At 41.6% G+C, this 21581-nt stretch overlaps 1 protein-coding gene across 26 annotated transcripts in view; it reads right to left on the bottom strand.

Annotated features, from left to right (window-relative positions):
- Tcf4 (transcription factor 4) overlaps positions 1-21581 on the bottom strand; it is a 343670-nt gene that overhangs the window by 51660 nt on the left and 270429 nt on the right. For all 26 annotated transcript variants that reach the window (XR_015046030.1, XM_085833424.1, XM_085833430.1 and 23 more), the window contains one exon: positions 2005-2110. Coding sequence is in view for 25 of the 26 variants with exons in the window: in XM_085833424.1 (XP_085689550.1) it covers positions 2005-2110 (106 nt within the window). In the remaining variant the exon portion in view is untranslated. The remainder of the gene's footprint in view (positions 1-2004; positions 2111-21581) is intronic.

Here is a 21581-nt window from a genome sequence, read left to right as displayed (position 1 = left end):
ACAGCAAGCACTCTCTTCTGAGCCATTGTTCCCAATTCAAAGTTAACATCCCATATGCTTTAGATTTAGTAGGGGATACGGAAGTTTAAATGTTACCTTAAATTTAAATATGAAGTTCGAGACCTACTAACACTTTGGGAATATGCATCTGACAAATAAATTGAGAAAATGGATCACTGAATAAGCATTTTCCTGAAATACTCTGACAGCTCGATGCATGGGGTGGCAATACACTTTGGATTGTTAACACAGCATATTCTCTTCGATGCAGACTTATAAAAATATGTATTTTACATAAATTATGCTTTTCAGAGTAAATTAATATTTATCACATCCCATGATCTTGGCATAATGTTGTTTTGAAAGAATAGAATTAAATGTGTGCAAATTAATTGTGCTCATCATAAATGTCAACTGGAGGGTTTTTTTTTGAGTATTCATATGCAGAAAAAACAAATCTATTCCCCATAGTTTATGGTTTATGGGGTGAGCTATGGAAAGGCACCCACTGCTTTAATATACCTGGCCTTTTTGTTAGGCACACAGTTCAAGACAACACAGACACACAGAGGGGTTTCATTCTTCTGTGCATTTTCTTGATGAAAACCTGAATCTTGACCTAGTTAATCCTTCAGTTGGCAGCATCTATCAGCATCTGGAGGGCAGTTTCTCCCACTATTTATAGCCCAAGGCAGTGAGCACGTTGTCATAGCACAGAATGCACCCAAGTGACTAGCCTCTGTGCCCCTTTGACAGTTACACCTCAGTCAGGTCACAAAGACAGAGGAGGCCTGTGACCATGAGCTCAATGACGTGCACAACAAATTCTCCCCAATCCCAAGGGACCTATTCAGTTCAGTTTTAGTAGACTTTTGGTAGAACTTCACATGTGAACCAGCCATGAAATGAGCTGACATGGGAGGCAAAGGTGAGTCTCCTTTCTTCACAGTAGTCTTGAGTATACCCTCTGCAATCTCAGTGAGATGCCAAGCAGTTACCTTAGTATTGCTGTCCTGAGTGTGTCCTCATTCCTGTATGTCACTGTCCTGACAGTCCTGTCCCTCTGCATTGATCCATGGCATACCCAAGTAAAGTATGCACATTTAGATAATGGAAGAGTTGTATATTCACAGGAGTTCTTGGTGAACCCTATCTCTGAGCTCAGGGTATCTTGGGACTCAGACCATCGCCACTGGAAGTAAGTAAGTTCCCTAAGCATGGCAAGGATGCAATTTGCAGCTCTGTCTTCTGAACAGACCATTTGTGAAGTAGCTGGTGTTATTTTTACGATCCTGGCCTTTTCCAGTTAGTAGAAAGGAGCTAAGTGACCAGTGATAATAGTATAGGCTCCAGGGACATAGAGCCATCTGTTTTTGACTAAAAACAATGGATAAATGAACCAAGCACACAGCCACTGTCCACCACAAAGCTACAAATCCCTGCCGTGGACTCCCTGTATGCCCTTCAAATTTTTCTTTTACCTTAAATCAATTAGTACGCCTCAGCACGACTTTCACTGTGTGACATTCCAATGGTTCAGTGGGTCACTGAGTCCTCAGTGGAACCCTTGTTCTCCCTTATCCACTACTAAGTAGTTCAAAACTTGATTGATGGCTAGACCCGAGGGGCATCTCTTTTCCTCTTGACAATAATACAAGATCTTCAAAACATACCCTGAGCTGGATGAGACATGTCTAAACATGCACATGTTTGGAAGATGGCTGGGTGATTGAAGACCAACCATCTTGGAAGACCAACAAGGCATTCATTTTATGTGAAGCAATTTAATTTTAACCTATCACAGATCAAAGGGCTTTAATGTAAGAGGAAAAAAAAAAAACCTCTCCAGGTAAGTTCTACTTAATTTGATAAGAAATTCAGTTCCTAAGAAGGGAGGCACTTGTACTCCCTTCTGCTGCTGTCTGTGATTCCATTTCTTTTGCTCTGTATGTAACAAACACTAAATAGCCTGGGGATTTCACAGTAGGCCGAGAAGCACCTTACCTTGCATGAAGAAGGAGCTAGGGAAAGTGCTGGCTGCTGGCTTGGAGGAAGGATAGCCTGGCGAGTCCCTGTTGTAGTCGGCAGTGCTGGCTGAAGGAGCGTAGACCTGAGGAAGGAGAGCCACATGAAATGTGCTTTCAACATTATTCAAAGCAGCTCTTCATCCATGATTTGGTAAGAAGCTGGCACAAAATGCTAAATTCGGATGCTGTAAGATTCTAAACCTGATCCAATCCTAGAAACACTGCCTCCTTTGAATACAGGAAAAACAAAACAAAACAGTGCTGTGTATTTGTGTCAACATAAAATAATCAGGAATGAGATTTTCCAGTCCAGGCGAGAACACTGCAGACCATGTCTCAGTGGTAAATACACTCTGCAGGTCACGGAGTGGCCCCCATAGACAGATTCCTTTCTTTTTTTAAACACAAATGGCCCGTGAGCACGTTAGGGGTAAAACAGAATGTTTGTACTCAGTCTCTCCCCAAAGACAGACCAAACCTCTACCTTTCAATTAAAAATGTCACTTGCAATGGAGAAGGTAGGGAGAAGGTAGGCAGTAGGAGGGAGGGAGCAGGGAGAAAGGGAGAGGGAGAGAGAGAGGGAGAGGAGGAGAGAGGAGAGAGGAGAGAGGAGAGAGAGAGAGAGAGAGAGAGAGAGAGAGAAAAGAAAAAGAAGGAGGAGGAGGAGGAGGAGGAAGAGGAGGAGGAGGAGGAGAATCAGGAATGAGTGATAAGTACATATATACCATGGACTATTAGTCCACACAGTGTCTGCAGAGATGCAGGAAAAAGGCCATTAATTGCCTGAATCACCACCACAGGACCACCAACAATCAGTATGTACACAGGAAGTGGGGGCTGTCTCTTTTTAAGTGCTTATTATATTTCTGTGTACAATAAACTTTAAAAGTGTGCCAAAACCCTAATTTACTTAACATTCGTTTACTGGTCCTCACGGGGCTTGGAGGAAGCAGCTCCTTTTAAAAATAGCCCTTGTGTTTGCTTGTCTGTGTTTCCTTGAAGCAGGACAGCATCACAGCGAAACATGAATTCATAAGGTAGAGTTTAACTTTAATTGGTTCTCTTCCTTGCCTTTTCTGCTAAATATAATCTTTTTTTCTTTTTTCTTTTTTTCATTCCCATTTTCTTTTTGCTCTAAAAGTTCCTCTCTCCAGATGGTCGGAAAGACTGAGCGGCTCATCCTCTTGATGAAAATGGATACCTTCCTGCCTCCATTTTGAAGCAGGCAGCGGCTCACAAACTTGGCAGTGAGCCTACACTGATATTCACAGGTCACAGAGAGAGGAGAAGAAATTCCCCCAACAAAAAGGCAGCAGCGGTATTACCAAAAAAAAAAAAAAAAAAAAGGAATTAAAAAGAAAAAAAAATTTTCATTTTTGCCACGTATATCAAACAAACACCCTAAAAATTATATTTTCTCAGAAGAACCATGACTCATACCATGTAAGCGTTAATACCGGGGTTTAGGATTTCACAAAGGGTAGGTCCATAGAGACAAATGTAGGAAATGTGCCTCTGCATCCATACATCAAATAAATGCTCCACACGCCCTTGAAAATCTGGAGGTCCTGGACATTAAACAAAACAAACCAAGGGCCATTGTTGCTGTGGACAGAGAGGATGTTTTCTTCCTAAGTCATGGAGGGATTTAAGCAGCGTTTTTCATACGTAATTTTGTATTCCATTTTGTAATTTTCGCTATTACTTACATGGATGGATGGTAATTTATTTCTATTTCTAGAGGGTTCGTAATAAGGGACGGAGGAAACACCACATCACTTCTGAAGTATCTTTAAGAAGCAAAGAATGAAAGGCAGGGCAGGAACCAGCCTGGGTTTTTCCTGGGAACTGTACAGTCAACAAACAGGTGGTGCACTACAATTCAGAAAGAGCCCATAGGGGGACTAAACGGGCGATAGAAAGATTCCTCCCACGAAAAGTGCAAAGTTCATTAAGCCACCTCATTCAAGTGTCAGAGTGTACACACTCTGGCTGCTGTATGGTCACTTGCCTCAGCCTGATACTCAGCTGGTCTTAACGTAAGCTGCCTGCACCTAGTATTGCCTTCCACATTTTAGAAACCAATGCACATTTACTGAAAAAAATGGCATTTCATGTTATTTAACTGCCTGTGTGGTAAAAACTAGAATCAACTTTTTGATGATAATTTATAGCTTAATATTAGTAATTATTCTACCACTATTACACTTAAACATGCACAGTAGAACATCAATATGTTTGATCATATTAATATGGTCTCTCCCTCCTCCCTCTTTGTCTTTAAATTCTGGTGAAATTACTTTACACCTTTGAGGAAAGATAAGAAAAAAATTGAAATTAAATTTAGGTATATATAAGACTCTAAATTATGAATAACATAAAATAGCTAAGGGTAACATTGTTTAGGAAAATTCATGGATACTGCCTGGTTGTGAAATAATATGTGCAAGATGTAAAGATTTTAGCATACATTTGGATGTGTAATTTCTGCTATCCTGATAAGCTGTGGCCAACTGGAGACTTGTTTTGTCTTGGATTTCTGAGATAGTTTCTCTCTATTTTGTAGCCCCAGCTGCTCTGAGACTTGGTATATAGACCAGGACGGCTACAAACACAGAGCTCTGCCTCCCAAGTGCTAAGATTAAAGGTGCGCCACCACACCGAGTGGAGATTCTTTATACAAGATGAAAATTTCTGTTAACCAGAAACAACACATGTTTATGATTTTTTGAAGATAGTTTCTATGTATCTTCTAAAACACAAACAACAGCTTACAGCAAAGGCATGACATCACTCTCTTCCCCTTAGGGAGGGCATTTTCTCACATCATGTCATTTTAAGGCAAATGACCTATATTTTTGTTTCTATAAACTAATATTGCACAGATCTGTTTTTGAGAAGTTGACGAGGCTTTCTTTGCTTCAGCTTCCCACCTTCTATTTATTTGCTTAGAGCTAACTGACGGTGGCCCTGGGGATGAAATCTGAGGCATAGCACAACTCAGGGACACATTCTACCCCTTGGCCAGGTGCCAGCCTCCATGCACAAGGAAAACATGAGTCTGAACATTAATACAATTAAAAACTGGAAGTTCAAGTAACTGTTGTAATACGCAGAACCTGCTGGAGCCACACACTTAGTTTTCATTCTTTGTTTCTCATCCTTTGATACGCAATCACTTAGAGTGGCAGTGCAGGTATGTGATGATATTCGCATCAACAGCAATGGTAATGTCCACACTGTTTTAGAATTTAATGACAATGACAGCCAGTGGGCAGCTGCTCTGCTTCTAGTTCACGTGACTATTTTGTCAGTTTCTCAATCTTGGTCCATGTGGCAATTTCCATAAGATGATTTACAATGATATTAATTTCAATAAGAACTCATATATTTGTTAATTATTATTTTTATTATTATTTCTAGGTCAGTAGAAAGATTACTCATCTAACTGGAATTGTTTAAATATCAAATACCAGGGGAGAAAAAAAAATCAGCTCAATTTGAAAGGAAAATTCCCAAATCTATGTAATCTATTTGAGAGATCTCAATAATGAAGCAAAGGAAAATGTCACGAGAAACAAAAGTTCCCAGTCCCCCAGGAAGGCAACTTAGATCAAGAGGACACTGGATTCTCATTGTCCCCCTCAAGAGGAAGGAAGTGTGAAGTATTGCCAAATTAGAACTGGGAGTGTTGGCTGTAGCTAAGAGGCCATCAGCCCTCCACTCAAATTGTTTGGTGAGTGGAGACCTCACGGAAAATAGAGTATAATATATTTCACACCAAAGGTCTGCATCGCCATCCTGTCTCACATTCCCAGACTTAAAGTAAAAATCATAGAACCAAAACTTTAACAATAATCTCCAGGTAACCCTGAAGCAGAGCATGATGGGAGTGTAAAAATAATTTCATTTTACAGAGAGAATTTCTACTGTAGTGTGAGAATGACTGTAAGGTGCACGAGCTGTCGCTCAATGGCTTTTTCCACCAGACTCTCATCAAGAAGAAGATGAGAGTCTGAGTTCATCTGTCCGTTAGAAAGAAAGACCAAACAGGAATGCCCATCCACAAACCAACTGGAGGGGATGTGGTCTGTAGCCCTTTCCCCTCTTGGCCTATGGGTTTCAGCTAGGGAGATGTAAACAGAACGAGGGTTGTAGTTTGTTCACAACCTTGTGTAGAACAGTTTTTGTGGAAGTAGTCCATGATACAGTTCTTCTGCCTTTCACAACGATGAGGCAGGGTGGTATTATCAACAACGAATGCCCTTCATTCATGAAGCTGAACAAAGGTATAGAGTGAGATGGACCGGCCCACATGAGCCTGGTTTGACTGTGAGTTCCATCATTCAACTTTCAACCTCTTGTCTCCCGAGTCCTCTCTGTGAAAGGGGAGCAAGAAGACCTACTATGCATCCTAGCGAGAAGTGAATTGTACCACATGTGTAAAATAACTGGAATAGTCCCTGACACACAGTCAGCATGCCAAAAACAAAAACAAACAAACAAAAAACCCACCAAGTTCTTGTGTTCAGGTCTTGTTGCCACTAGTTTTCTGAAGTGTACAAATGTAAGTTAGAAAAGATCACTCTCCCCCATTGAAAATGTTCTGGATGATAAGACAACGACAGCAGCAGAACTAGTCAACAGAGGGCTCACTGTTAAAACTTCCTTCTTAACGATGAGGTGGTCTCCATTTTTTAAATTTCATTTATTTTTATATATTTCACATTACAATAGAATGCCATCGTTTTCTCTTTCCCTACCCTCCCTTCAGCCCCTCCTCTGAATGGATCGACTCTTTCTTTGATTATTATTGCCACACACATGTCTGTATGCATACATGACCATGTAAACACAACCTGATGAGCCTGTTATTTTGTTGTTCGCCTGTAGGACAAGACATTCTTAACTATCAACATGAGCTACACTTTTAAGGCCGTTTACAGAGAGTCTTGTGGGAATCTCAATACTCCTTTTTTCCTCTATAGCAGTTTATTTGCATATTGTAAAGCAACCTTATTGTGAAACCATGCATATGAAAAGTAACATGCTTCCTGGAGGGGAAATTATAACTCAGAAGAGCAGAGAAGACGGCTGCAGACCATGCAGTACGGCGGTCAGTGGTCACTGCATGCCATGGATGATAGCCACTATATTGTACAGTAGGTCTGTGCTGTCCCTTAATATTACCTGATTCCGCAAGTAAAATGAGAAAATGTCATTTCCAATGAGGGATGTGATGGGCAAAACTGCCTGAGGCAGGAACTAAAATGGCACAATGATGTCAGAACCTCACTGGGAGTTACTGTATGACCCACGATGGACAAAATTGTTACATTGTAACAGTGTCACAGGTGCCCCAGTGCTGGCTTGGCATCTTGACGCTGCTCTATTCCCTCTGAGCTCTGACCTCAGGAGATCTCCCACTCCTTCTCAACTGGGACAACCCAGCATTCACACAAGAAGTGTTTGGCGTATGCTTTGGGTCTGGTGACCTTGGTGCGGCCTTTGAAGCCTCCTAGCTGGTCATCACTCAGCCAGAAAGCAGAACCTCAACCCCTACACCATTTCTTTCAAGGAGATGGCTTCCAGATAGAAGAAAGAACACCTGAAGAGCAAGATGGCATGTAAATTCACAGGCATGTGATGGGCAATGGTAGGTTCCATGAGGCCAAGTTAAAGCCAAACTGTTAGCTGACCCACAGAGAAACAAGAGGAAGAAGCACTTGAGGAACCAGTCTGGAGACTAGATACATACAGGCTTGGCAGGTCCTGGAATTACTCAGCTGTGAACTGGACTCACAGGGTTCAAATTTCAACTGAACTCTTACAATTCATTGAGAAAATATGACAAAGTGATTTGTCTCCTGGAGCCTTGGTTTCCTAGTTCATCAAATGGGGCAGTTATCACCGTGATGGGGAGTGCTGACCCACCAATCATAATCCTTAATAAATCACAGTCACCTCATAAATGCCCGGAATTTTCACTTTGTCAGATGTTTCCTGCTTGCCTTCCAACAATGTGTCTCGAAAAGTGCTGTCCAACATATTTGTCACTAGGAACCTAAGGTTATTTTGACTGAACTTCGTGAAAATGAAACAATGTGCAGTTGTCAGTCACACTGGCCATGTTTCAGATGTCCAGCAGCAATAGATGGCCATTGGTTACCATAGTGGACAGCACCAGCCCAGAACTGTCTTTCTGTAAAACATCCTGCCCAACAGCGTTAGGTAGAGGCAAGACTGTCCACAGGGAGTGTCTGGGCATATTGCAACCCGCTATAAGGAGATCTACCTCAGCAACAACAGCTTAGCTATGACTCATTTTATCCCAGGATGCAGAAGCTGTCTTGGTGAGCTGGTGGTGGGAGAGGCAAACGCTAGGTCTCCCTGATATAGGGCAGGCAACTGGTACACATCAGTGTTGGTCTGATGAGGTAGTTGATGGGGCACTGCAACCAGTGTCTTTCTCATTTTTGAAGTCCTTTGTACTGCTGCATACTGGAGTCCTTTTTGTTCTTCTTTCATAACCATCTTCTAAAATGATTTCAAGCTGTGCCATGTTAAGCACACATGGAAGAGGAGCTGTGAGCCTAGATCTCTGCCTACATTGGGACTGGAACTCATGAACCGCAAGTTCACTTTGGGCCACTGTTGGTTCTGATGAAGGAATTACAGTTGGACATGTACTGTTGTTTTTATTTTTTAAAACAGTAAAAGGCTTCTACGTTTTTCCAATTAGTTTTCATATTACAGTGATTGGGTCCTCTTACCCTAGTCTCTGCTTTTATGGCCCTGTTTCCCTCAGGACAATCTTTTATATCAGTTCTTTACTTTCTCTTGTTGTGTCACCTCTATACCCACTGTCCTCTGTCACACTTCCTGACTCCATGCTTTCAAAGCTCTATTGAGTTCAACCTCATTTTGCAAAATGGGCAGCAGCTAGAAAATGTCTCCAGGTATGCATACAGTAAGGTGACTCTTCCTGTATGAAGTATCCTCTTCCAAAGGCTACTCTAGCATCCAGACTTGAAATGGCCCAGCAAGATAGTAATGAAAGTTAACAGACTCAAATGCCAGCTCAGGCACATGGAAAGGCAGTTAACCACACAAGAACTCAAAACCTCCGAGACAAGAGCAAACTCTAGGATGTACACCCCTCCTGGAGATACATTTTTCAGTTTGCACTGCGAATGCAAGGAATCTTGAAAGATGAGGACAGGAGGACTCTTCCTCCACATCCAAGTGATGATTAAGGACCACACTGCAATGCAATCGCAGTAGTTACATTTGGAGAGGCAAACACTAATGCATGCAAATCTCTATGGACACATCTTACATATGGAAAAACACATGCAGGTATGAGATAATGACATTGCAAAGATCTTATTTCTAACTAAGAGCCTTAAAATTTTCAAAGGAACTATTTAAATAGTTCTACGTATTCTTAATTGATTCAAAGTGAAGACTTTGATTTCCCAAACTGTGTTTATTGCCATTCTGGAACTCAAGTGGGAGTGGGTAGGTCATGGGAGAATATTCCATGACTAGTCATGCATATAAAAAACTCACCAAATATATGTGATACATCTATATATTTTTTTGCTACTATCAGAACAATATCCTCTTCCATTCTATCAGATTACATCACAAAACATAGGAGACAGAGAATCTGCATGTATTTCCCAAAGGAAATCTTTGAACATGTTAACATATTTAAAATAATTTCCCACAAGCACACATCCACACCCTCGGTCAGAAACATCACATATCAATGCCCCTTCCAAGTAGTAGCAGAACCTTGATTATTTCATGAATAATGAAACCTGAAATGAAATCCTTTAAATTAATTTCAACCAGTAGATTTGTTTTTTTTTTTTCCTCACCAAGTAAATTTTCATTTTCAGGTTAAGGAGTAAGAGATAGACAGTGTTTCTATCCCTTTCTTTCTTGTGTCATTGTCAATCAAAGGACACGTTGGAAATACCAGAAGGATGCAGAAGGCAAAAGGAGAGAGGGGGAAGGGTCTCAGTAGTGCTCAGACAGCAGGTGGACAGACAGCAGTCAGTACCCTCCTGTCTAAGCCACTGTGCCCAGCCTGGTAGGACCTCTGTGCCCACACAGATGACAGCCTCATCGATGCTAAAGTGTGTGCCTTTCACCCACAAATTGAAACAAACCTGGCTAGCCATCTCTGTCTTATTTTTTCTCTCTCTAAATAAAAAGGCAAGGCTATCGCTCCCACTCTTTCTCCTATGGATAACTTTAGAATATTTCCCCAAATCTCTGAATCACACCTTTGACACATATAGAGATGTCCTGGAGTGGGGAGCTAGGTGGGGACATACCAACAGCAACAAAATCCCTGCTTTCATCCATAAAGAAGCCCACTTGAGACAGAATTACTACTGCCAACAGGGTAGTCACATTGCGCCTTAGCTGTTTACACTGACCAGTGCTTTCAGAAAGCATTTTTCCACTTGGGGTTACTGAAACCCTGAGGCGGTAAAATGGCCAGCAGAGACTGGGTAGGTTTTTTTTTCTGCTATGATGTCACATACACATTTGAGAGTCTGTCTGCACATACCATGCTATTGAAATCTCACAGCCACTCCAGCCGTAAGACAGGCATGGGTTATCAAAGAGAAATCAAGGAGAGCAGTTAATAATGGTGTCTCCTCTTTGACACAATTTTCCACAACTGCAAAGAGATCCATTTCCAAGGCCTGCGAGAATCCAAGTTCTTGTCACAGCTGACAGGGCCAACAGACGATGATGCACACCGTTGACATGTCACTTCTGATAGGCCAGGCATGGCTCCAGCCAAATTGTGCATATAATTTTGTTTCACTCCCTTAGTCTATTGTTTTATTCCCTTTCCAGTTTCACAGATAAGGACTGTGAGACCCAGAGAGTTGAAGTGACTGAAGTGCTCAGTGTCATAGTTATGACATAATTATGACTCAGACAATTAAGTGGCATATTTGAGATGCACAATTGTGTGGTTCTCTTTCAGTCTTGACACTTTAAACAGTGTGATGTGATGGTAAGTTTTGATGGTCGTGCACTCTCCAAAGTGACTGATGATGTCACTCCTACCAAAAGCTTTGCTGAGTCCTGGCCTGGCAGCCATTTTGCTCGCAAAGGACACAGGAAGGAGGTTTTTGACAGTGGAGCTCTTGGGAGCTGCTACAAGAAACATGATTTCCGGAATGAGGTTGTAGAAAAAAACAAAAACAGTAGGTATACATACAGAGCTGCTCATCGGCTCAACAGACACAGAGACAGAGAGACAAAGTCATCTGCTAAGAGTTTCATGGGATGTAGTGATGGAAATAATCCAGGACTAAATACAAGGACAATAAGAAGATAGAACATTATCATCCATGTACTAAAAAACAAGTGTGGACCCAACCTTGCCTGCATGCACTAGCCTCTAGCTCCAATACTTCATTTTATTTTTATAATCACAGTTCTCCTGCTCTTGGCACTAACTGAGCAGACGATGTAGTTGCTATTGCATTCAACTCAGTATACCACAAAAATGCCCACTGCCAACATCATGAGCGCCTTAGCTTGAACTGCAAGTGTCTTAGACTTATGGAGTTACTCTCTCAAGAACACTGACATGCTCCAAACTGGGTCCAGTTGAAATCAGACTTCTTCCTGGTTCTGTGCCTTACATCACTCATTCCCACGGGAGTTGGCTTCATCACAGGCTCAGGATTGGCACAGAGAAACCACTGTGGATGCTAAGCACATCACAGCTCTTTAATATGTTCTCAACACCTAACTAAGTTGTTACCCAACTTCTATTTATTGCATGTTCATCAGAAAATTAAAGGTGATGTTAAGAAGATCCTGATGAATGATCAAACTATATTTCATCTCTCTGGTTGGTTCATATCTTCAATAGCTATAACTCTACCATAGGCTGTATCTTTATTCACAGTAATAACAACAAACTCTTGATCTCCAGGTATATATAACAGATCATCTCCTATCTCAATGCTTTCCTCACCTTCAGCAGCCAAATGGTATTTTTCTGATGACAAGTACTGTGTCATTAGGAGGTGTTGAAACAGCAAAATAGTGTGTGTTGTATCTGCCAATAAATTGCTCTGTGACCTCTAAAGATACTTTTTTTTTCCCTCAGTTACATAAGGGCTGCAGATCTTCCCCAGGAAAGGAATTTCTGTGACTCTACAATAATGACATAAATGAACTCTTACTCCAATGGTGATCATTGCCTTTTATCCTATACTGCAGTGGCCTCCAAGAAAATCGTCTCAGGCTATTGGTGTACATGGCCACAGAAATAATGTTAAAAGCAGTATTTTTTTTAAAGGCAAATATGTTTGGGTCTATGTGTGAATGTATAGTGCCTACAGAGGTTCAAATCTTACCAAATGTGCTCATGGAAGCATGAATAAAAGATTACAGAAGAAATACATATCAGAGTAAGAGTAATATTATATCAACATAGGGAAAAATAGACATTTCTTGGTTTCACCAGAATAGATCTCAACTTCTTGTTGTATTTATTATTGGGGTTCCTTTAGAAAAGAAATGCTAGGAACACCATTCCCTACTTCTTCCATTTGAACCTTAGTACATGGGTTAATGGCAATAGCATAGAAATTTAGAAAAGGGACTAGCTCAAGTGTGGGTACCATTAGATGAATAAATCCACCCCAGTCCCGAAGACTTAGGTCAAGGCATATGACTATGAAGAATAAGAACTGGAAGCTCTGGAAATATTTCCATGGCCACAAGACCATTACTTAGTACATCACTACCCATCTTTTGGAAGCAGTGCTACAGTTCCTTAGAAAGGATGAGAGGAAAATGACAAAGGAATAAGGAACAAACAGGGTGGAGAGAGAAGGGGGCAGTGGATGAGAAAATGTGAATGATTTCATACTTTGACCCTGGGAACCCCTAAAGGAGCAATCTCTACTTCTCTGAATCCAGATGCCTTCAGTTATTTTGCCTCCACAGAGTAAGTACAAACGGCCACCATCCCCAAGTGGCCAATTCCTGTTAGGAGGTGAGAAGAGGCACGAAGAAGTTGTTTCAAACACAAATAGAGGGTCACAGTTTCAGAAGAAGTGACCCAAGAAAGAAAGATGTCAGTGAGGTTATGTACTCCAAGGGAAACTCAGAAGCTTCGAGTGTGCAGTGGCCTTGGTGGCCACACGCTGCGTGCTTGTATACTCACACACAGTTACACATTCAACTTAACTGCATAAAAGAAAATTAGGTAAAATTTTATGGTTGATCGAGTTGTCTCAGAATGACTGTGAAAAATAATACGTCTTTATAGTTTGAACCTTGAACAATTATCTATCCAAGTGGTGACCATCCTACTCATGGTGTACCATTTCAAAATATCAGCCAAGATACGGGGTGTCTAAACATCCCTGTTGTCATACAACGGAATGAGGCTAGGAATCAGACTATATCCTACATCTTTTCAGTCCAAACTGCAGGTGAAACATGACAGCCCTTAGTCCAAATAGCCTTACAAATTACCAATGGTCTAGGCTACCTAAAGAATAGCTTTCATAAGTAAATGATATTTCCTGATGGAGAGTAGAATTACCAAACAAACTCTATGCTATGTTTTGAAGCATCTCATTTGACACTGACTGACGTTTCACACAGATGTCTTTGTCTCCTGCGCACCAAGAGAATTGTTATGAACACTGAGTCTCCAATATGCTAGAGTTCCGAACAGCCATGGTACACTGCAAAACTATTACCCCTTCTCCCCTTTCACTGAGCTGAAAAAAATGTAGGAATTATCTTTTTTTTCTGTTAAAACATATGGCCCTAACTACTTTCAACAGAAAACAAAGGCATGAAATAATTACCAAATGTAGGACACTCTGTGGCACAGATTGAAATGAAAAAAAAAATTGGTATGCAAATTGTCAACATATATAGCCAATCAGCTTCCTCTCTGTTACTTATTTCAGTGCCCACCTCCATGTTTCCCCACGCTAAGGGAAAAGTTTAGATAAAGTCAACCAGCCATAGTTCCCCAGCTTAACTCGGAGCAGAGCTTCCAGCTAGCACAGGGCTGGAAGCTTCTGTATGTACTAAAGACAGTCAAGGAAACTATTCAATAAGGACCAAGTTAGTCAAAAATTTCTTAAAGGAAGTGAGGGATTAAGGGCCTAATGTTTCTGACAAGAGACCATGCAATAGAAAAATAAGGAGTCAACATGATTAGCTTGTGTCCTCAGGCACAGTCAAAATATCCTTAAGTTAGCTTTCTTTAATAGTGAGATTTCAGATATTTTTTCATAAAATGAAATTTTTCTTAATTTTAGAGATTAATAGTTTAAAGATTTACTACCAGTGATCTTAGTAATATTCTCAAATAAGGTCACTGTAAATAAATGTAAACAATAATCATTTCTTTAACAATACAATAACAGTACATATGCTCCTTTGAGTTCTAAGAAATGCAATTTTTAACAGGCATCTTATTTTGTTTAATAACCTTGAATTTTCAAAGTAGAAAGGTAAAATCCAGATGATTTCTTAATATGGACAAAAGGGAAACAGCTCAAAAATGTTAATCTTTGTTCATATAATTAGCAAAGATTAGGTCTTCTGTCTGGAACTTCCTAATCAATAGGCAGATAGATTTAAAAAATTGATATGCATGTATTAAATATAAAATATGTATATGTGTCTGTGTATAAGATGATGTCAAGGATGAGAGCTTATAAAACGTGGGCAGATGGGTGGGAAGTTTCTCTGGGGTCATGAAGGTAAGAGCCAATTTGCCATGATGGTTCAGCATCCTGAACATACCAAATACACCTGAATCGATAGGTTCATCCTGGTTAATTTTAGGTTATATAAATTTTACCGTAACTAAAAAATCCACCAACCAACCAACCAACCAAAACATCTAAAACAATACATGCCAGGTTTGTAACTTGCACACCATCCCTAAGAAAAGTTCAGACCCGTGTGTAGGAAGACAGACTGTGGACCATAGTTCTACAGTGCTCAAGTTTGCTGTCATTTCTTACACTGACAATTTAGATAAATAAAGTAGCTAGCGTTAGGAACAGAAGCTGCCTGTCCACTGGAATTCAAACTGTCCTCTCACTCAAGTTACTCACAATCTCTGTCAGCAGGATCAATGTTGGTCCCATCTAAGGAAATGAGCATGCCTTTGTTTCTACCATTGGTCTTACAGCATTAGCCATGAGGACTGGCCACTGGAAGCAGGAGAGCATCTTTCTGAATTTGGCTCTATCACCAAGGACTTGACCACGGGTAGGCCATCTCTTCTCGGTGTCATGTGACACTCATTGGGGAATGGGACTATATTATGAAAATGTCAGATCTCAGGATATCGTGCTTGCACAGCCTGAAAACATTTTTGATGGTTTTCTTTAATTGAAAACTTCTTGATATGTAGGCAATTTACTCTTCTCTTTCCCCAAACAAGTCTACGGAGGAACTGGGTATTTGTGAGTGACGTCAGGAGTGATGTGGACCAAATAACCTCCTGACAAAGACTATTTCAATAAATGTTATGGGAAGGTTTTAGCTTCTTAAGCTTCCTTAGCTCTTTTTTTTTTTTTTTTCCCCGAGACAGGGTTTCTCTGTGTAGCCCTGGCTGTCCTGGCACTCACTCTGTAGACCTGGCTGGCCTCGAACTCAAAAATTCGCCTGCTTTGCCTCCCAAGTGCTGAGATTAAAGGCGTGCACCACCACGCCCAGCTGAGGCTGCGTTTTTTGAGCATGACCAAAGCAAAGGCTCTCTTAGAGTTGAGAGCCAATAAAGTGTGCCAAATAAATAAGGAAAACAAAGTACAGGAAAACAAACCTTCCCCGCTTGCAAGACTCAGGCATCAGATTAGCAGCATCGAAGGGTCTCCCCAGAATCCTTCCTCATTCAGGAAAACTGTTTTCAGACTCATGAATGGGGTTTTTAGGGGACCATAGGTAAGAACGCCTGTCCTTCCATGAGGGAGAAGACATCAGATAGAGGTAACACAGCTGATAAAGAAATTAGGTTGGCATTGTACAGCTGTCCCCAAACTGACCTGCAAAAGGCATTCACTAGCGTAGGGTCTGTGGATCTGACTTGCTGTGTCTGTGGTATGTGGAACTTCAGTTGCTCCAACCCATATTCTCAGAACAAGATTGCATGAAGCCACAACCAATCACAACCTGATCCACCATGTTAATCCTCTTGCCCCACTCCAGTCTGAAACTAAACCAGATCCATAAGCTAGGAAGTTATGGGACACTTGGGGGTGTCTTCTATATGATGAGAACGTAGAACCAGGGTTCACTGGTTAGAAGACAGCACAGAACACAACTCCTAGTTACATGCACTCTCTAAAAGAGTGCTCCCTTTCCCACCTCTATTTTTTTTCAGGGATGCTCCACTCCCATACCCCTTCATCTGATGTCCAGACCACTATTCTGGCATTTATACATGATCCGCCTCACTGGTAGCTTGCTTTACCCCCCATATATTTCATGCAGCAGGTTGGGTAATTCTTTCTATTGCCACCCTCCTATTTTCCCTAGTAAACAAGAGGTCAGGTAGTTATCTTCCAGTTAATATTTTTGTGTTTTGCTGCCTTGGTTCCCATTTGACTTCCATTCCTCCAAGTATGGAAAAGGTGCCCTTGTATAAGACCCTTCTGAGACCCCAGTTTCCCCACGATCAGCATTATCAGAGTACCCTAGAGATATCTACGACTTTCTTCTATCCACCTTGTTTAGTTATAATCTAGCACTCGTTCATACTAGACCTGAACTGAATTTTCAGGGGAATTGCTTAGCTGTCCTGCAAAGTTTCCAGTCGCCCTCAGAATAAAGAACTTAGGGAAAATACATTCAAGTATTTTTTTTTAAAGCATCCAAAATAAGTCCTCCCTAAATAGGAAAGATGAAATCTACTGCCTCCTAACTTCAAACTGATAATCTTAAGTGAGAAAGCTAGTCCAAAGAGCAGATACAGGATTTCAGCCAAGTGCATGTCAAAGACTTACACTTGGGGGAAGAAGCCTGAAGCTCTGGCTATTTTTGTTCCCTGAATTCCCTGTGTTCTGCTCCTGCACTTAGAGCCAGATGCTGAAGCACACACTATCAAGGAGAGAGGGTACAAGGGCTCTGAGGATTCTGCAGTTGTCCCAGGATTCAGAATCCATAATGTTAGCACTGGTGAGTACAGTACATGAGAGGGAACAAAAGTGTCCACTTCTCGTCTCTCTTCGGAACTCAGGCAGAGAAGAGAGCAAAGACTCCCAGCTAGGATCTGAGAGGGGTAGTTCAGCATCCAGCTTCCACGACTGCACAGCTGAACCAGGAGATGGTTCATTATCATCCATTTTGACTGCCCCTAGGTTTTGGCTTCTGTTTAACCAGCAAATTTATGTTGGTGCTGGTTTTCCAATACTAACGCCTTTCCTCTGTGATGTATCAGTTACATCAAAGAGGACCAGCTCAATGTGACTGCTCTTAAGGTGAGGATCTCTGGTGTTTTTCTAAAAAGGTCTGATGTCAGCCAACTGGGTTCGAAAATGCTAAGATTTGCATTTTTCTTAAAATGTGATGCTATTTTTGAGCTTCTAATTGGAAAAAAATTAAACTGCAAGCAATTAAGTGTGGAGGAGCACACCAAAGGTGGCTTCGATTTGGGCATCTGGTAAATTGATTTGCCATTGAACCGGGAGGCTAATATTAGGAATGGGTGAGCCAAGCCATGTTTTGTGTTTGTTCAGTGTCTCATACTAGTTTTTCAAATGTCATGGGCTCAGCAAAACCCAAAACACATTTTCTCAGCACTTCTCCCTTCTTCAATCCATGTGTATTTTGAGGGAACTTTTATTCATATGTTTCTGATTTATTTACATGCAAGTCATCAGAACGTTGTTTTATACTTGCTATTTGATGTCCAGGAAGCCCGTTGAGCCTTTCCTTTGAGGTTTTTTCCCTCCCCGCCCACCCCAGGATCAGGAAGCAATGATTTGCAAACAGTAAGAGAGTTGGAGGGGAAAAAAAAAGATGCTCATCACAATCTTCCATATTTCTCCTCAAAGCTTCAAATTCTGTTCAAAACTCAGATTGTATTAAGTCTGAGTCTAGTTCTAACTTGGCAGACTGTATTTTGGTATTCCTAACTGTCCTTGAAGTTACCAATCTCTTCCCTGTGCACATGAAAGCGCACACTTGCCGTGGGTACCACAAACAGATCTTAAGGAGAGACAGCAAGCTGTTTGGGATGAGCTGATTCAGGGTGTAACCTGGTATCTGTGGAAAGCCCTCGGCCTCCAGAAAGAGAGCTAAGAAGCCAGGCACAGGGCTTCCCAGGCAGGAGACCTTCACTCTTCACTCCAACTTACAAAATGAACACCAGATCACTCACGTATGGCTTGGTGGCTGTTTACATATATTTAAAAACACTTATACCTCTATACATATTTCCCCATTTGTTAATAACTAGAAATAAATGAATGAATTAGGTAAGTACCCAACCAAATAGTCTTTTTTAAAAAGAATTCTCAAGGATGTACAGAATTTGTAGAGAGGTATAATACAGCTATCCAAAAGGCAGCTTTTCTCTTTCTTTAATATGAATAAAGACACTGTGTATTGGAAACACATAGGGAGACTTTTCATACACTAACATCATTTGTGTTACAATACAGTTGACCATTTCAACAGCTACACTGGGGTCAGACTGTATAATTCCAGATCAGATATTAAGAGCTGTTGATAGCTATTTTGTTGTCCACTTTTAAAAGAATTATATATAAAACAGGACTGTGTCCTTGGTTAAGTTTTTCTAAATTTCAGAATTTCAGGCTGGACACCAAATGAGTATTGGACAAGAAGCAGACAGGCAGTCTGGGGTGGCACCTGCTGCATCTGTGGTGTTCTCACACACTCAGGGCCACACTTTCCATCTGACTCTGTCCTCAGGGCGGGTAGCTAGATTACCAATGTTGGGTACTCTGAGGCAATCTTGAGAGATGTTTTACCCATACCCACTTCGAGGTGGAGAGAGCTCTCTTCCAGAAAGTTCTTTTCTATTTCCATTTGGTGTTAGGATTGAGAAGACTCAAAACTGTCTTCTCAAGTCATCTCTCTCTCCAGCACAGCTGCTGTTAAGTGACCTGGCATCTTCCAAGACAAACCAGCAACCTGTGCACAGGTCTGTTTGCAGCAATGAACCACTGTTGCTGTGTATTTCAGGGAAGCAGTACACACACACACACACACTGTTGTTATTAAGTAACCACATAGGACTTTTACATACAAAGCAGCTAGCAATGGTACAAACAATAAGTAGCAACATTTAATCTTTATGTATGTGTACATTGAATGACTCAAATATCCAAATAGCAGCTTTTAAAGTTATGTGACTAGAGTAAATCAAGGAATCACTAGGTGCTTTGAATGTAGACATATCCTAGCATATAAGATTACAAGATCAAAAATCAGCACCATTTTCAAACACCTAAAGACTCAGTTGACAAAGTGAGGAGAAGGCTTCCACACAGAAAAGAAATAGGCTTTAAAAAAATATACCTAAAAACATTATAACCATCAGAAAGATATGCTTGCTTCTCTACAGAATCAACATCTCCACACCAGTCAGGTTCATGGCTTTTTGAATGGCATAGCAAAGCCTTGACATGCAAAAAGTGGTCTACAGAGAACTAACAATTTGATGCCCCACCCCCACCTGTGCCCACTCTGAGACAGGGTCACATTGTATAGCCCTGGAATTCAATATGCAGACCAAGTTGGCCTAGAACTCAGAGATCTGCCTGCTTCTGTTTCCCCCACCTTAGGATTAATAGCCCCGAGCCACCACAGCTAGCCAACCTTACATTTTTGCAAAAACAAATCTTTATTAGGGAATACAGTTTTGGTTATTGTGATTAAGGGTGTTCCTGTTAATAGAAACACACCAAAGACATCATGTTGCCTTTCAGCCTATGTAAACTATTTACTATGCGTTTTGTTCTCAAATGTAATAGTGGATTGTATAAATAGGCAATTTCTCCTTGATGGGCTACCAGTCTCTGGAGCAGAGTATGTGGAATCTGAAAGCATCACAGAAAATGTTTCCTGGGCAGCATGAAACATGTCTGTAACGCTCTTTCCCCCCACTTCCCACTAGAACTTCCCTTGGCCTCTCAGAGATGCAGTGTCTACTGGGCAGCAGTAATGATGAATCTCTTCCTGGGCACCCCCCTACCCCTACCACACTGTCTCTAATCCAGTGGGGGAAGATAAGGTGTGTGGCACACAGGTCTCCAAGCATCTCTTTTCCACGGGAGAAATACTTGGAGAAATTATTTTTCCCCATCTTAGGGCTAATGATGCATGGGCAGATAGAATCTGATAGAATTTTACATCATGCCCCTGCCCCTTTGTAGCATGAGCTCAAACAAATTCTAAGAACTGTCTTTTTACACCACACACACACACACACACACACACACACACACACACACACACATCTACTGCTACTATTTTTCAGTGTCACTTCAATGTTTAACAACCTGACATTAAAAAAATAATGTTCTTTGCTTCTAGGGGAGGGACCTGATCCTCACCCCCACTTGTTTGTAACTTCAGTCTGTGTCTGACCATCTAGATGGAATGACCTGTTCTAGGATTTTAACAGACCAGTGGACAATCCTTTTTGTTTGTTTTAATTAAAGGTCCTTAATGTGGGCCACATGTTTCTCTTGGTGATTTGGACATGCCGAGGAGGAGGAAGAAGAGAAGAACGGGGAGGAGGAGGAGGAGGAGGCAGGGCAGGGGGAGCACAGGGGTGGAGAGGTAGGGGATGGTGGGGAAGAGGAGAAGGTGGGAGCTGGTGGATGATGAAAAGACCAGTTCCACAAGCAAAGCACATTAGCAACCCAGAGTGGAAAGGGCCGGAAGGAAAACCCACCCACCTCACCCCAGTGCTCATTCTATCAACCTGCAATTGCGGCAATCAAAACCATATGTCGGTTCTTCCAGATCTTTCTCACAGGACAAACATGCAAAGGGCCTCAGGCCTGGCGTTGCCATCAAATGGTAATTGATACCATATGAACCACAAACTAGAAAAGCACATGCAAACAGCAACCTCTCTCTCTTTCTCTTTCTGTGCAACCCCTCCCCCCGCCCCCCACAGCCCTTGCTCAGCCCCTTGAGAGGGATGAAATTGCAGGTCTTTGCTGGGCTGCTAAGTGCACCATACACTGCGAAAAACAAGTGTACGGAGGCCTCAGGAACCACCTGTAAATGAGAGAGAGGGGAGGGGGGTCCAAGAGCCAAGAGGGCGGCCCAGGGAACAGGCAGAGGCTAAGGGTCACCCCGGGTTAACGCAAGGTCATTGATCATGCGGGGGTAAAACAGGCACAGGTGTGAAGCCGATCACAGGCCTGGCGCAGGAAATGACCCTCTGGTCCCTCTGCACATCCGGCCAGGACAAGCCTGTTCCTGCTACAGCCACATCTGTCTTCCTTTCCTCCAGCCAGTGAGAGATTAGGAAAGTGG

This window comes from Mus caroli, unplaced genomic scaffold, assembly GCF_978045245.1.
Source record: "Mus caroli unplaced genomic scaffold, Mus_caroli_1 scaffold_19, whole genome shotgun sequence".
NCBI lineage: Eukaryota > Metazoa > Chordata > Mammalia > Rodentia > Muridae > Mus > Mus caroli.
The sequence above is the reverse complement of the archived record's forward strand: the minus strand, read 5'-3'. Positions and strand labels throughout refer to the sequence as shown.